This window comes from Parasteatoda tepidariorum, chromosome 1 (genome assembly GCF_982258835.1).
Source record: "Parasteatoda tepidariorum strain Cologne lab strain chromosome 1, Ptep-v5.0, whole genome shotgun sequence".
Lineage (NCBI taxonomy): Eukaryota > Metazoa > Arthropoda > Arachnida > Araneae > Theridiidae > Parasteatoda > Parasteatoda tepidariorum.
The window spans coordinates 35,355,860-35,372,968 of record NC_141755.1 but is presented as its reverse complement, the minus strand read 5'-3'; the positions used below and the strand labels follow the sequence as shown (position 1 = coordinate 35,372,968).

At 32.0% G+C, this 17,109-nt stretch overlaps 1 protein-coding gene across 3 annotated transcripts in view; it reads right to left on the bottom strand.

The window, feature by feature from the left end:
* LOC107449757 (uncharacterized) overlaps nt 1–17,109 on the bottom strand; it is a 38,584-nt gene that overhangs the window by 3,377 nt on the left and 18,098 nt on the right. Inside the window, exons 1-5 of one of the 3 annotated variants that reach the window (XM_016065402.5) lie at nt 13,225–14,798; nt 9,359–9,527; nt 6,329–6,514; nt 3,745–3,986; nt 100–306 (exon numbers count right to left, since the gene is read on the bottom strand). In XM_016065402.5, coding sequence (XP_015920888.2) covers nt 100–306; nt 3,745–3,986; nt 6,329–6,514; nt 9,359–9,527; nt 13,225–13,417 — 997 coding nt within the window. In that variant the 5' untranslated portion in view covers nt 13,418–14,798. Of the gene's footprint in view, nt 1–99; nt 307–3,744; nt 3,987–6,328; nt 6,515–9,358; nt 9,528–13,224; nt 14,799–17,109 lie in introns of those variants that run through there. The other 2 variants (XM_016065403.4, XM_087161766.1) reach the window with 2 other exon arrangements.

Sequence of the window (17,109 nt, the reverse complement as noted above, 5' to 3'; positions counted from 1 at the left end):
CATTTCAAATCATCGGTTATTTTTAAAAGACAGATTTTGTAGCCTATTTGGAAGAAAAAAACTTTTCTACAAAATATTCAATAATTAAGATGATGTTACCTGATGCGACCGCCAGAAGATCTTCAATTTCTTGTGCCACCGGATTGACCACTAACAGAAAAGCTAAAAGTATGTGAACAGCTAAGCAAACTTCGATGGATGATCTTAGATACCCTTCTTGTATAGAGAGAAGGATGTTAGGTGAAACAGTAGATCCAAAAACGAGATACCCTGTTATGGTTACCGGTAAATAGAAGATTAAAAGTCCTGTGAAGAAATGAGATATTTTTATATGCTAGGTGTTCTCTAATATCCACTTATAATATACATTTTTAGAATTCTTATTGGATATAAGTAAAAGCTATACTAGTCGCAAGTCAATATGAACCGTGATGCTCAGTTGTTAAGGCACTGACTGAACTGTCAACGTGAAGAACTGGGGTTCAATCCCAGTGGTGGTTTGAAGCCCACTTCTTTAGATCGATGGGTACCAGTTAATCTGGGAAGTAAAGGTGGCTCATGCGCAATACTGACCATATTGCCATAATCAAGTCATTAGTCACGAAATTGTTCAGCTTTCAACCTCCATGATTTCCTTGGCTCACTGCGGGCTTTTGCGGAGATCCTTTTTTTAGATCAATATCGATTACTGGAGGAAACAAAAGCGTTATCAAATTCTAACAAATCACAATCGAAAAGTCCTTCATAAAGGCTAGCTTATTCCTATGCTTGATCCAGGATTTCTGCTGTCTTCTGGGTTGGGTTCAATATTATAAGGCTACAAATTTGAACATTAATAGTCAACTTAAAAGTGGCGTACCTGTTCAACACCGGTTATAAAATAAAATCAAGGAAGGCAGGCGGAATTAATTACATCGAAATCAGTTTGATTTTATTTTGTAGCCATCGTTGAACAGTCGTCCCAATTTTTTGGGTTCACGACTACTTATGTTCAATTTCGTAGCCTTGTAATTTTGAACCCAATCCAGAAGACAAGGGAACTCCTGGATCAAGTATTGGGAGAAATTTGCCTTCGTGAAGGACTTTTTAATGGAACTATCCCGCATTTACGTCACATGGAGAGGAAAATCTCCGGCACTTAGCACGACGGCAAGGCTCATAATCCGTCTACCACTCAGGATATAAAAATTACACCACCCACGCAACTCTTACATTTTTTGGTACTATTCAGTAGTATATGTTTTCAGCGAAATATATACCTTTTATGTTCAGTGTTCATTATAGGTTCAAGTTTTGGCGGTCAAACTGAGAAGCCTAAGAAAAGAAAAAAAAGCCCTATTGTAATGAAACCTTCGGGAAAGACGTCTTTTATTTGGAATTGATGGAATTTTTTCCATCGACATTTCATTGAAGAAAACCTTTAGGGGAGACCATCAAAACCTCTCTCAGCGACCCTTCGCACCCAAAGCCGAAATGGTTAATTAAGGAAGCACGAAAAAATATCAAACAAAATATGTTAACAAAACAAATAAATTGAAATGTATTCGAAATATTTGCGCGAGGCTTTTATTCAGAGAGCTCTTTTTGTCGATCTCTAAAAGAGACATGCAACCTCATGTTGTAGATTGCACTAAAGAAGATGATCAATGATTTATTTTTAGAGTTGTAAGTTAAATTAGAAAAAAAACTAAGTTCGCGTGCAGGTCGTCGGGCTACCGAAGCGAGGGTGCCATCCCCTCCGCAAAAGATCAAAAATGTGATGGCATGTCTTCGGATCATCCCGAGGGATGCTTCCCAGACCGTTGCCAATAGCCTGTTGTGCAGCTCTAGTGCGACGTAAATGAACCACAACAAGGAAAAACTAAGCTTACTAAAAACAAACAAGCTTTAAGGCTAACTAAATTTTATGATATAAAATCAAATGCAATCTTAACCAGAAAACATAATTGTTTAAAATAGTTCTACCTTCCATAGTTGGTAAATTTGTTTTTACACACAACATAAATATATATCAGGAGGGACCATTTTTATGGACGCTAAAGTTTATTCAACGATCTGATTTTCATAACGCCAACACAAAGTTGCATTACAGCACCAAGAAAATGACACTATCTAAAATTAAAATCGTTTGCGAAAAATCATGTAATTTCGATAACATTTTGAAGTCAATGGAGGTAACACTTGAAGAACCTCGATTAATGACCATTTTGCTGCGGAACAGAAAGTGGTTGATCTCGAGAGGTTTTAATGTACATAAAATCTAAAATGGTCTTTGTGTCAAGCGTAAGTATTTACGCTGTAATAGTTAGCGTTTAAGTAGTAGAAGACAAGATATTTGTTGATGACATCGTTCACTCGAAGCAAAAAAGACTGCCATATGTAAATCGATGTGTTTTTCTGAAAATACCAGAGGATCTTCAGTTCTAATAAACCTTCAAAAAAAGATTTTTTTTTTCCTCCCAAAATAAACAAATGTCTTATAGTTTTACGCAAGAAATATATCCTGAAATCTGAAAAACAACTTTTGGTTTATTACCTCTTAAAATGATACGTAGCGTGTACTAGAGTTGTGCTAGAATCGGAATTTTAACAAATTTATTAAAAATCGGTTATGTGACAATGCATCGCAATTCTTTCCAATTTTATTAACTTGCATTATTTTATTCTTGTTAATAAAAATGTTTTCAATAATTTCATTTATAATTAAAAAGAAAAAGAAATACCTATGCCACTCTTCAGTCCTGGGGATTGAAATCAATCTTGAGAAGAAAATCAGAGGACTAAATTCCGTCAATTAATATCTTTTTCTCAATTGTTTTTTAAATTAAATTTTCTTTTATTTTCTTAAAAATGTATTAAATATTTTCAGTTAAAAAATAAATAAATTTTAATGAAAACGTCATTTTTAATATTTATTGCTAAATGATCACGTAATAATTTTACTCCGCAAGGATTAATTGAACTTCAATTTGTGTAAACAAAATTTGTTCTATTGTTGAATATAAATCTGATTTAGTTTACACTTCCCCCGTTTCTAAATGCTATCCAAAGTTAAATTACGGTTATTTTTTTTTAAAAGAAAAGAAATTTATAGAGCTAGAATAAAAAATAATGGTGGAATGAAAAATACAGAAATGAATAACTTAAGGAGAAAGTTAGTGATTTTACTAGTTGATTAGTGTTAAAAAAGTTATATAAACTGTTATTTTTGTTTTGTTTCTGTAAAAAATAAAATAGATAAATATGTTACTTTTTTTAGAAAAAATAAATTAACTATTGATTTATTATACGGGCCACTATCCTGGAAAGGTGCATTTTGGAGTTAGATAGCTATAAATTTCTGAAAATTCTGGTAAACAAAGCTAGACTGTGTCAATTAGTGAAAAAATAAGTTCAGTCTTGAAATTATTTTGGGGTGGTACCCATGCTGTAAAACGAACGCTTTTATGACAGTTTCGTATTTGATAAATGATTTGATAAATCGATATCTAAACTGGTTATTAATAAAGATGGCGATATCGTATTAGATATTAGATAATTAGATTCTTTTTAAGAAATAATATTAAAAACACACTATAAAATATCGACACTATATTAAAAAAATATTTTAAGACACATTGATATAAAGCTCAGCTATAAAAAAAGATAAATATACTATATAAAAAAATGAGTACCTATAGTTTACGATATTGGAGCGCGAAACCCATAGTTAAAAAAGTTCTGTTTTATAGAAAAGATTCTTACCTGCGAATCCTAAAAGTGTGGCTTGGTTGAATTGTTGTCTGTTTGACATATCGTTTTGAATATTCGGGAAAAAGAAAACACCTCCAAATGCAAATAATATCGTCCCAAAGGACAGAGAGAGGGATGGGAAGGTGGGTTGTTTATAAACTACTGCATGAAGATGAGATCTTTCTAGAAGAGTTCCAGCAAACAACATGAAGCAAGCTAAAGCCGCTGTAACCATAGCTCCAATGGCAGCAAACCTGTAATATATATGGGAAATACTGATCACCGTCTTTTTGTGCAAAATATTAAACATTGGAAACGTAAAAGAAGAAAAAAAGGTTGCAACATTGAGATTTAATGTAAATATGAAGTATTGTTCCTGTCATTGTATCTAATATTTTGACAAAAAGTTTTTTCACACAAGAGATAAGTGTTGATTCGTCAGTACATTAAAGATTTCTGTTACTAAGAATTTCTAATTTAAAACGAGTAATCTTTTCTGTAAATAAAGGGTGTCTAAAGTTTCAAGCAAGAGTCAAATACGCAAGATTCAAATTTTGCTCCATTTATGCAAAAAAAAGTTTTTGTCCAATGTCCACCTGGGGAATCATACAGGCATCTGAAGGATAGATTTGTTGGCCACTCTTTCTAGGGCACCCTATTACGTGGGCCAACGTTGCTGCCACAGTAAGGACAGATAGTATAGAGAATGAAAGAACCTCCATGCGTTGCCCGGGATTCGAATCCAGAACCTTTCTGATGCAAGGCCATTTCCGTGACCCCTACACAGGCCAGTCGGCATGTAATAAAATGTTTGAAACTGAAAAATAGAGTTGTTGTTGTTGTTGTTAATTTACGTCGCACAAGAGCTGCACAGTGGGCTATTGGCGACGGTCTGGGAAGCATCCCTGAGGATGATCCGAAGACTAGCCATCACAATTTTGATCCTCTGCAGAGGGGATGGCTCCCGCCGCTTCGGTAGCCCGACGATTTGCACGCGATGTCGAGCACTTTACGGTAGAACAGTTTAACGAGGACCCATACCGCAAACCCTCGGTCCCTACGCAGACTGATCCAAGCAGCCAGTGATGCTTGACTTCTGTGATCTGCAGGGAACCGTTGAAAAATAGAGAGCTGATTGTTTGTATGATTATTAAGAATATGAGAGCTACAAGAAAGAACTATGCATGAGCGATGGTGAATCATTCTCTGGTTGGGTAATACTCTGCTTTGATGATCAGCACTGATATCATACTGTAGTGTATCTACCACTACAAAAAATACAATCCCGTTAGAAAGTTTACTTCCGGTTAGACTGAAAACTTCCGGTTTATTAAATAAAATAGTGAAAATAATAAATATTTAATAAAAGTTATTTTCAGCATGGATTTTTATTTGGATAAACGAATTTTATAATTGTGTGCAAAAAATTTCAGTTTGCTTAAAAATTTCTGGAGACATAGCGAAATACGCAAAAAGTAATATTAGCATGAAAGATTCCGAACTTTGGATCGCTTTCTTCTAGGGGGACCATATTTTGACTACCCCTTATATTTTAGGGTAAAATTTCTGAACGAAAGAAACATGATTTTGAAATATGATTTTAACGAAAGAAGCATAATTTTTGACAACTCGTGTTTTATAACATTTCTCGTCAGTGTTTTGAGACTTGCCATCCATCAGTGATGGGCCAAACAGCACGTCTTCCACTAGATCATATATTTCGTGGGTGTGCATTGCTTCATTCTCGGGAAGCAGATTTGACTTCTTTGCTGGAGGAAGAAGCTTGGTGATCTCAGCATGCAAAGCGACGCGCGTCGCTCCTTTTGCGAAACTCGAACGTCGTGTTGCGAATTCGAATGCCCATAACAACCATGATGTTGGCAATCCCCATGAAACCGTCATTGAAAGTCACCGTAGCCAAATAATTAGAAATTTTGGAGAGAAAACATTCTTTTAAGTGGATTTAGCGATTTTTTTTACTATTCCCGCCAACACATCTTTCCAGAAAATTGCCTTTTGTCAGGTCTTCGCATGGAGGCCTGATTGTCTCCTGAGCTGTTTGCGAACCCTTGGTGACGTGAAACAGCCGGATCGATGATCATGTTTTTCAACAATATCAAATAGTTTGCCCTCAAATAATCCTAAGTATACGGTTTCGAATTATCAATCTTAACATTTCTGAATAGGTGTATCGCAATAGTTCTTTGATTGAAAACAATTCGCTCATGGGCTGCAATAGTGGCACAACTCAAAAAATCATGTTTTGAAATAAGTGGGTTTAAACTTTTCATTGCTAATGGAAATGCACAGAAAATGCTTTAGTTTGCTTAAACGAATATTACCTTCAAGTTGAATTATGAGTTGTGATAGCTGCTGAAAAGAATGTGTAATTTTCATATTTACACCTGTTCTTAGTCCAAAACGCGTACTTTTTGAGTTGTGCCACTATTGCAGCCCATGAGCGAATTAACCACTTGTCTCGTCTATTTTTTTTTTATCAAGGAGCTTCTAGGCGAGGAAAAGAACATGACATGACAATATAAAACATAAGAACAGACATGAGTCACGGTGTAGAATGTGGAAAATCATAACTTACCAAAATTCTTCAAATCTCCCAAACCAAGTGAGAGGGCAGAGGCAGATACACAGAATCACAATCCACGTGTCGTAAGTTAATGGATAAATTTGGTCAGTCATCGACTGAACTATTTGTGCGCAGAGTAGAATGTAGACGACACCCACACCTATTAAAGTGACATGTAGTGTAGCTGTTACAAAATACCTGCAAAGTAAACATTATCTGTTAAGTTCTGTATTTTGTTTTTAAATCAGTGGGGGCGATCTGGAATCCTTCCGCGAAATGGTACTCGAAAGAATTCGAAAACGTACTCAAGTCAGTAAATGGGTATATTTTTTGGGCTTAATGGTTCGTTAGAAGCTATCCCAGCGAATTTTAAAATTTTATAAACTTAAATTCATAGTAATTTTCCATAATATAATATTTAAGTTATCAGCATAGCGGATATTCTAAAAAAGACTGATCGTTTGAAAATAAAGTAACAACAAAAGTGGAGGAGACAGAAGTGTATGGTTATTTTGTTTAGAAACTAAGTTATTTTTCCTGGCCAAGCATAGAAAAAGTTACAACGTTCGTCAACAGATGGGGCTGTTGACGGGAAAAAATATACAATGTTTTTGCTGCACGTCAGACCAATCCAAATAAAATATCAGAGTACGAGCTGTTCAAAATGGCGAACCTCGAGACCCATCAGATTAAGAAGATAAAATTAGTTTAAAAAAATTAAAAAATAGTTAGAGTTTAAAAATATATTAAAAAATAGTTAATAAAAAATAGTTAAAAAAATTAAATGCAAACGATTAAATGTTAAAAAAATTTTCTAGAAAAGAAATATCGAAACACTTTTATTTATTTTGATTTTCAATCTGATGGGTCTCGTCCATTTTAAACAGTTTGTATCTTTTTTTTAATTTTCTTGGTGACAGCGCCATCTGTGAAGCAAAATAATTCAAATAGGGTTATTTTTTTTCAGAAGAATCCGGATCTGCAGTAAAAAAATAGGTGTTAAGATTTCAAAGTTTGCTCCCGCCCAACATCTGGTGGGGGTGGGTAAAATATCGAGTTTGGTATTATTGGAAATCTTTTAAAGAATATTGAATATGATCTGCTTCACGTTTTCAAACCAATGATATTTGATTGCTTCAAAAATTTTTATACCCTGGGTAGTTACCTTTATTATTCTATAATATGATATGGTGTGCTTTTTGATAGAGAGGTTTTATATAAAATAAATATTATAGATTCAATAATATTTTTTTTAAAACCCGCTATCACGTGACTAAATGTTCCCTCTTTCTGAAACTAGAACTCTGAAATTAATTGCGTTTGGGAGTAAGTCTATAATATATACAGTTAAAAAAATTGATGTAGATATACTTTGTTATAACACCGAAGTATTAGAAACAAATTGCTCATCGTTTAACATTTGCAGTATCTTTATATTGTTTCAAACTCTTTAATTGAATTAAGGAACGCAGCAACATTCATAAGATAAAGAAATATATGCTATAACAAATTTTTGTTACCCGAAGTTCGAGAAAATAATTTACAGAGACACTTTTAAATTGCAAATAAGGCATTTCCTTCTAGGCTTTAAGTTAAATGTCACCCGAAAGTCGTATTAATATAGTTAAAATGGACAATTTGCTTGGGAAAGGTATTTAAATTCATTAAGCATTCTCCTAAAATCGCTGTTGCATAAATTCTATTTTAATTATGTATGTCTTGGTAATAACTTTCATTTAAGTGACATGTTATAACTATGCGCGATTAAAAATGTTTTCGACTAAATTGTAATTGATATCTTCATTGAATCAAATCTTCTGTCTTTTAACTGCATAATTTTTATTAATTTACTATGACGAAGACAATGGAATATTTAAAACTATTATTGAGTTTTCCGAATAAAATTGTAACTGCACTCCTTTGATTAACTAATGAAAGTTTCCTGACTGAGCAGTGATGGCTAAGGAGAAAGAGCATTCGCCTTCCAATGAGGTAAACCGGGTTCGAATCCCAGCGATGGCTTGTCGATACGAATTACGCTGGCCGACCACAGTACTTACGTAAAATATTCTCAGCGGTAGACGGATTAGGGTTAGAGTCCCCTGCCGTCAGACTAACCGTGGGAGGTTTTCGTGGTTTTCCACTCCATGTTAGGCAAAGGCGAATTTTTTCAATTATAAAGTTCTCCACGAAGGCAAATTTCTCCCAATACTTGATCCAGGAGTTCCCTCGTCTTCTGGATTGGGTTCAAAATTACAAGGTCTCGGAGTGGAACATAAGTAGCTGTAAACCCAAAAAATTGGGTCCCGCAGTGGACTAATCGTTAAGACACGGTTCCCAGTAGATCAAAGTCAAGCATCAGCGGTCAGTGTGCGGGTGGGTGACCACTTGAATTAGTCTGTGTAGGGACCGAGGGTGTGCGGTATTGGTTCTCGTTAAACTGTTCTACCGTAAAGTGCTCGACTTCGCGTTCAGGTCGTCGGGCTACCGAAGCGGGGGTGCCACCCCTTCTGCAGAGGATCAAAATTGCGATGGCAAAATTTAAAACAGCCAAAACGTTAAGTTTGGGGTCTTTGTGTTCGAAAGATAGTATGCTTTCGCCAACGCACTTTACAGAGACAAGGGTTCGATTCCCCCCATGATCCTGAATGTATCTTTGCGATGTCCTTCTAGATATGCAGCTATTTGTTTATTTATTTATTGGTACAACATAAATATGCATGCTTGTGTGCTCAATTAAAGCTTACAAGCCTTTGTTAAGTAGAAAGAAAGATAGCACTATGAAAGAAGGACAACACGAAGATACATCCACATCCGAAGATTTCACAGCTACATGTCTTTAATTTGATACGGTGTTGATATTGTATTGTATGCTATTAGTATTGTTATTGATCGGACAAGATTGCAGATTCATGTGAGGATAAATGACATAATAATAAAATTACCTCACAGAAGTTTAACCGAAAATCTTGCCTAAGCCTTTGAAATCGATGTAAGGGAAAAAAATAGAAATGTAAGGTCCTCATACTCGTTTAATATTACCTCATACAGGGTCCAGCAGCCCTTAGACCCATTGCTGGATATGGATATCGAAACTTTCCTCTGTACTCTTCCCATTTCTCTTCCAGCATTATCCACGTTCTACCCAAGAGAATTGCACTGTACCAACTGTTGATGCAAGCAAGGGCAATGAGGGGAAGACCAAACCATCCTTAAAAAAAAATTAAGCACAAGAATATTAACAAGTAAATTAAAAATAGAGAGATTTAGCAGATTCACACAACACCTTAATGAGCGCATTTTTTATGTAAGCTGTGTTGGAAACCCGTGACTGTCATGTAGAAATTTAACTGTGCTTAGCATACGTGTGTGAAAGTGCTAAATCACTCCAATGTGATTGCGTACAAAAAAAAATCTTGACGCAAAAAATCTTTATGATAATAAATATATTCTTTACGTGTACACTTATCATATATCATAAAATTGGCAAATAGTTTGTCTTATATATGATTGTTCACAATCAATGAAAGAAAAGTAATATGCATCTCATTTCTGATTGCCTGGAATAAGAAATTTCGTAGATGAAAAGTTAAACTCATTCCTGGGTATAAAAAAAAACTACTTAAAATTTTCTGCAATCTCTTTAAAATGTGTATGTTCCACATGACTTCATGCTTGTCTTTGTTTTGAGTAAGAAAATCTATAGTGAAATAATTGAAATCTTCATGAAAAAAATCTTTGCGAAAGAATATAGAATATGTCACCTAAGAGAATTGATACTTGACAGGCTTAGCTTACTCGAAATAGAATGGAAAGAACAGTTGCTAACGTAAACAAACGCAGCGTTTCAACAGCCAATCGGGATCGAGTTAACCACACTATATCACTTGCAGGTATTTCATTGATTTATACACTTTAACGGTAACATATTCACCTGATGACATTACTAATTTTACCTAATTCCCATAATAATATTTTTGTTCTAAACAATAAACACATATCTTTACTTTAATGACATTTTAAAGATGCATGCCATTGCAAATAAAATTTAGCAGAAGTCTTTTAGAAGAGATGAAAGGGCAAAGCGTCAGATGAGATAAGAATCGATTTCTACATTTTTCTGTTTCCAACATGTTTAATTGTCAATGACTCGAGCTCCCACCTGATGATTACGTAAATGTCTGTTACTCTGATGTTCCTTGATCATGACCTTGTCTGATCTAAATTGCTTTGTAATGCATAAAATCATTTACTTCTATTATATTTTAGGTCTAAAAGGATTAAAAGAAGTAAAGTGTTCTGAGAACATTTATTTTAGCCTAATAACGTTTGACATTATATATTTCAATGTAGAGAAATGTACTTTCTTGAAAATGCTTCAAATGCAATTATATTTTTACTGAGTGAATAGATTTTTCTGTTAGCAATTTGGTGAATAAAAATAGTCCTAACCTCCTTTCATCAGGACCGACGAACGATTTTCTTGTTAATAATATAATACAGGGCTCGCGCTAAGCATTCGTTACCTCGCCAAATGCTATGGAATCGTAAATTTGGCGAATAAGCTTTTCAACTGGAAAGAAATTAAAATTACCTTAAAATGAATTTTTATAAACAAATCAGTATTTTTTTTTCGATTATAGTAATTTTTAGTAGATGAGCCGCGTAACCAATTAGAATTGGGTCCAAATAATATACGCCTGAAATAAACAAATAGTTTTCTAAGGGAAAACAATTTTTCATAAAAATTGTTGAGATTTGCATTTGGCAAAGACTTTCGAAAATTGGCGAATACTTTTGATATTTGGCTAATTTACTGGCTAATAATTAGAAATCCTTAGAGCTGGCCCTGTATAATGCATATTTTGTTTTCCGGAAATGCAACTAAAATCCATTAAATTATTTAAAATTCTGAAAATTCACGAAAAATCTTAAGAATTTTTTTTTTCTGAGAAAAAAATATAGAGAACTAGCTGAATACCCGTTCTTCATCGTTCGGGAATAATAAAAAAATAAGTAAAGAAATCAATAAATCAGTATTATAAACACTAAGAAATCATGCTCAAAACTGAAAACCATACACCTACACAATTAGATAGCTTGATGGAAGAACCAGGTAAGTGAAATTTTTAGGGGAATTAATGACTCACAGAAAAAAGTGTTTGCATCAATATGGGAATGTTTAACGTAACAGAACTGTTTTTGCTTTCACTTAAATCTTGAACATAAATAATCACATAAATTTTAAGTATGATTGCATGAATTTTTATTTCTAATTAGACAGTGGCAAATAAAATAAAGCAAAGAATTATTAATCTCGCCTTCTAATAAATTGGTAACTAAACAGTTCGGATTTAACGTTTTTTCGTTCTTAAAATGTCACTTACCTGGTTCTTTCATTAAGTTTTTAAATTAATACAGCTAAAATAATTTAAAAAAATTTGTATTTAATATTATTTATTGCCCTCTTCCATGGCTCTACGTTATTTATGTAAGCAAAAACCGGTTGTCCCTTATATTTTGTAAGACAAAAATCCGAATCCTTTAAAAAAAGAAAAAAAAAGAAGGTGCTTATTTAAAGAAAGTACGTTTTTGTGCCTGATTTCGTAACTTAAAAAAATCGTGTGCACTATTTAATTAACGTATCTGAGGTCACCCCTTCGAACTACTAAGACTGAGTGGTTAAGAACGTCTGAATTTTTAGACTTATAGTGATGTGAAACTTGCAATAATTTAGAAAGTGACAATTCGTCTACCTGAAAAGGCAGTGAATATTTTCTTCTGCTAACTACCACTTTGCATATTTTTATTCTATTTTTCAATAAAGCAGAACAATTTCGAATCTATTACCATTAAATGGAATGTCTTAATGTATTTTGAAAATTGATAAAAACTGGCAACTCAATTATTTCATCGTTAGAATTTATTTTAAAGCAGATATTCCTGCTTACAAGAATATATTCATAACACAAGCATCTATATTGTAAGAAGAAATTATTAGTGTGCTATGCTTTTTCTTAACTAAAGTGGTAGGCAACACTCGGAAAAAAAAATCAACTTAGCTTATGTGCAACCACTGTTTCCATAGACATTTTCACGTCACTAAAAAATGTAGCGTGTTTGCAATGTTGAGTGTAATGGGTTTTATTAAAATAAATGTTAATAAATAATCTATGCTACTACCTTTATTTAACTGTTAGGAAAAGAAAATATTTCATCAAATGATGACGTTGAGCGCTGACGTTAAACCAAACATTTTCATCTAACATAATATATTTACAGAGCTGCCAACCCAGAAGTTGCAGCTATCCACAAAGTTTATTCCAGTTAAAAAATTAACAGAGAAATATTTTTAAAAATTTTGGTATGATTAGCATCACAACATGCTTATCAAGTTTTTAAAATACATTGTTCCGTAACCCATTCTCTTATATAATCTTGAATTCTGCACAAAAATGAAATTAAAAAAAAGTCACAGGTCGTTGGGGGTCACGAAATAATATTTGAGTTCTAGGAAAAACGCTAACGCTATCATAATATGATATGTATTACTTTTGAGGAAATCTTCATTAACCTTTTACTGAACAGCGAAATTAATCAGGCAGAACCAGTGGTTGGAAATACCGCACTATAAGCATTTAAACTACAGTAGTAGTCGCTACTTTTTTCGTAGTTTGTAGTGTAGCATGCTACTTTTTTTACGAATTAAAATAATCAGAATTAATTAAAATAATTAGAAATTATTTTAATTAAATTAATTAATATAAAAAACTTTCTTTTAAAAAAAGTTTTGTTTAAAATTTTTTTTTTACACAGCTGCAGAATTCGGATGTTAATGGGTCAAAGATTGAATGAATTATCATTTCTTTGTAAGTTAAAATTGATATTTAAAGAAAGTTGAAACTTACCGGCACCAGCAAGAGCGTAAGGTAAGGCCAGCACCCCCATGCCGGCCATCAATGAAACAATATAAATAGATGCTGTCCATACAGAATATCCTCTATTCACAACAGGGATATTAAATAAATTTCCTAATACGTGATCCGAGTCTTCTTCGCTTGAAGATGTCATTTCACAATTTTGAAATGTTTGGTATTTCATTTTTATAGTATCCAGTTTCAATGTTGAAAATATGAAGAAATGTACGACGAAGAAATTAAAGAACAGAGATTCGATGCTTGTTTATTTTAGAACTGAGTTCACTACCTTCGCTAGTTTCTGAGAAAAAAATATGGATTTCATTCAATGACTTCACTTTTAAAAAAAATATGTGCAGTAGTTTCTCTCGTTTCTGAGTAAAAATCGAGATTCAATGCAAGCGCTTTACTATTTAAAAAACACAAATTTCATACGTTTCTGATTTAAAACCGAGATTCGATACCAGCGCTTAACTAATATTTCAAAATTAAGTGCACTAATTTTTCTTCTTTCTGATAAAAGACGTTCAATTAGAAGGTAAATTTCTCCTATTTCATGAAAATTCTGAGAAATTCACAATATCAAATTGAATGCAATGAAAAATATTTATAACTACTCTCAATCACAGGACTGAAATCAAAATTAATACAGCTGAGTAAAAAAATCATTTATCTGTCTTTTCCACAGAGTTTTCAGCATTAAAAAAGAAAATATTTAATTACGATTACATTCGAATCAAAGTTTATAGTAATACAATTAAGTGAAATTTAGTTATAATTAGTTTTTAATCGAAGTAATCTAATTTAACAAATATTTGTGTTGCAATTACTTTATAATTTAAAGAAATTCAAAGTAACCAATTCATTAAATATTAATTATAATTACTTTTTGGTTCAAAATAATCAAGCTCACCAAAAAAGTTAATTAGCGATTTCTTCCTAATTCAAAGAGGTTCGCAGTAATCACTTCAGTAAAAGCAAATTATATTTACTTTCTTTAATCCAGAAACGTTCATAGTAATCCAATTGTTTGAAATCTCACACTTCTATCACGTATTACTGCATAAAAATCCATATGCAACAAATTAAAATCTAAAATATATTATTTCACAGAATTGCTGAGTATAACGATACAAATATTGAATTTGTATTGAAACAAAGAATTCCAAATATCGAATCTTGTTCCTCGTTAAAAAAAAACAATGCAGGTCGCAACAATGTTTCAATTCCAGAACATTTAGTGAATTCTCAGAAAATATAATTTATTCCGCTCAGCTCAATGAATCGAAATATAAATCTTCAGAAAAGTAGTGATATTTGAATTCAATTAGAAGGATTTATTTTCACAAAAGAAACTACTTCAAGCACATTTCTTTGTGTGGTAAAATGTTTACCATCAAAGTAGCTAGGAAATTTAAATAGCTGCATTAGCGTTCTTGCTGTCAACTGCATACGTTTTGATTTTGTGTTCTGTCGTTTCGAGGGTACAGGTGTTTTAAATGTTTGTTCAGTACCTGTTACAAAAGGCAGATGTGTTGCCAGATCCTTCTATATTAATAATCGTCTGCAGGAGAATTCGATTGGAGCGAAATGGTGGGTTTGAGATAAAAAAAATCAGTGCTCTCAAAATTCTTTTTATTTTTGCCGAATAGAATAAACAAGTGTTGCGATCAGAATATCATTCGTAGATAAAAATATGAGTGTGAAGTTATCAAATCGTATTTCAGTAAATAAGTTTTGCGTAACGGATTGCCTCATTGTATATGTAGCCAATTTAATAAGAACGATTTTATAAAATGCATTTAAAACCGCTTTATCATTTGTTCAAATTACGATTTGTCGAAGTAAAAAGTAGAAAAAAAGGAATGTGTTTAGAATACTCAATGTTGAATAAAGTTACAACATTTATATTGTTAAGTAATAGTATATAAAGCAACAATAAACTGCATATTTTTGCAGATTTTTCCCATGGTGGTAAAAAAAGCAAGATGAGCCTTTTGATGATTTTCTTTTGAGCAAGATGAGATGACCTCTTTATTCTAACCATTTCATTTTACTTAAAAATCTCATGGCGCGAAAATTTATTCTGGCGACCATCAAAACAATTTCAAATCCTTTTTTCATCTATAAGTATAAAATATTAAAACATATATGTAAAAGTATCTTTAACTCTTTCAGAATTCTTTTATATTTGTTAGAGTGAATGTCCGAAATTGGTGGCTGTTGACTTCCACCGGTGAATGTTGACAATCACATAGTCGCATTGGTAAATGTCAGAAATACATACTAGGTCTAGTTAAGTGCCACTGCTCGGTATGCCCTATAGCAATTTTTTTAAGGTTCAATGCCACTGCCCGGTATGTCCTACATCAATGTTTTTTTTAAGGTAAAGTGCCATTACCCAAGATGAATTTAACCGGTTATCCTAATTTATCCTCAGCAGATATTAAAATATCGAACAAATGTAATGATATCAATGAATTAATTAATATCAAATCGGTTATTACAAATATTTCGGAATCACCAAAGCGACAATGTGATTGCTGACATTCACCGGTGAAAGTCGACATTCTCTTGATTTCGATCATTTACGGTAATATATATATGTAACTTATTTTTAAAATTATGCATAACTTTCTGTGTTCATAAGTTGAAAAAATCATCCAAATTTAATTCCGTTTTATTTTTAATTTTTTAAATACAGGAATGTACTTTCATTGCGCGCATGATTTTTTCACAAAATGTCGGTGTTTTTTTTTAAATCAAAAAATGGCATAAAATAAGTTAAATATTAGTGCTTAACTTAAAGTCAGTCAATCCAATTAAAAAAATTCCTTCTTGCAGTACTAATCTAGCCCTTTTTGACCATCATGTGAAACCACTGTTAATAGCCCTAGACAACATTCACTAAAAATTACTACAGATAAATAAGTTGAAATTTCAACTATTTAAATTGAAAGTACTATTTTTTTCTTACATAGAACAAATTGTTTCAATAAAATAGTTAAAAGGATAGTATTTTACTCTAACTGTTGATAGGAGTGAGCGAATAGAAATTTTACTGTTTATATTGAAAGTTCCATTTCTTATATAATTTAAACAAATTGTTTCAATAAAATAGATAAAATGATAGTATTTTACTATAACTATTGATAGGAGTGAGCAAATAGAAATTTTACTATTTATATTGAAAGTACAATTCTTTTTATTACATAATTTAAACAAATTGTTTCAATAAAATAGTTAAAAGGACAGTATTTTACTCTAACTGTTGATAGGAGTGAGCAAATAGAAATTTTACTATTTATATTAAAAGTTCCATTTCTTACATAATTTAAACAAATTGTTTCAATAAAATAGTTAAAATGATAGTATTTTAATCAAACTATTGCTAGGAGTGAGTAAATAGAACTTTTACTATTTATATTGAAAGTTCAATCTCTTACATAATTTAAACAAATTGTTTCAATAAAATAGTTAAAATGATAGTATTTTACTATAACTATTGATAGGAGTGTGAAATAGAAATTTTACTATTTATATTGAAAGTTCCATTTCTTACATAATTTAAACAAATTGTTTCAATAAAATAGCTAAAGTAATAGTATTTAACTATAACTATTAATAGGAGTGAGTAAATAGAAATTTTACTATTTATATTGAAGGTTCCATTTCTTACATAATTTAAACAAATGTTTCAATAAAATAGTTAAAGTAATAGTATTTAACTATAACTATTAATAGGAGTGAGTAAATAGAAATTTTAATATTTATATTGAAAGTTCCATTTCTTACATAATTTAAACAAATTGTTTCAATAAAATAGTTAAAGTAATAGTATTTTACTCAAACTATTGATAGGAGTAAGCAAATACA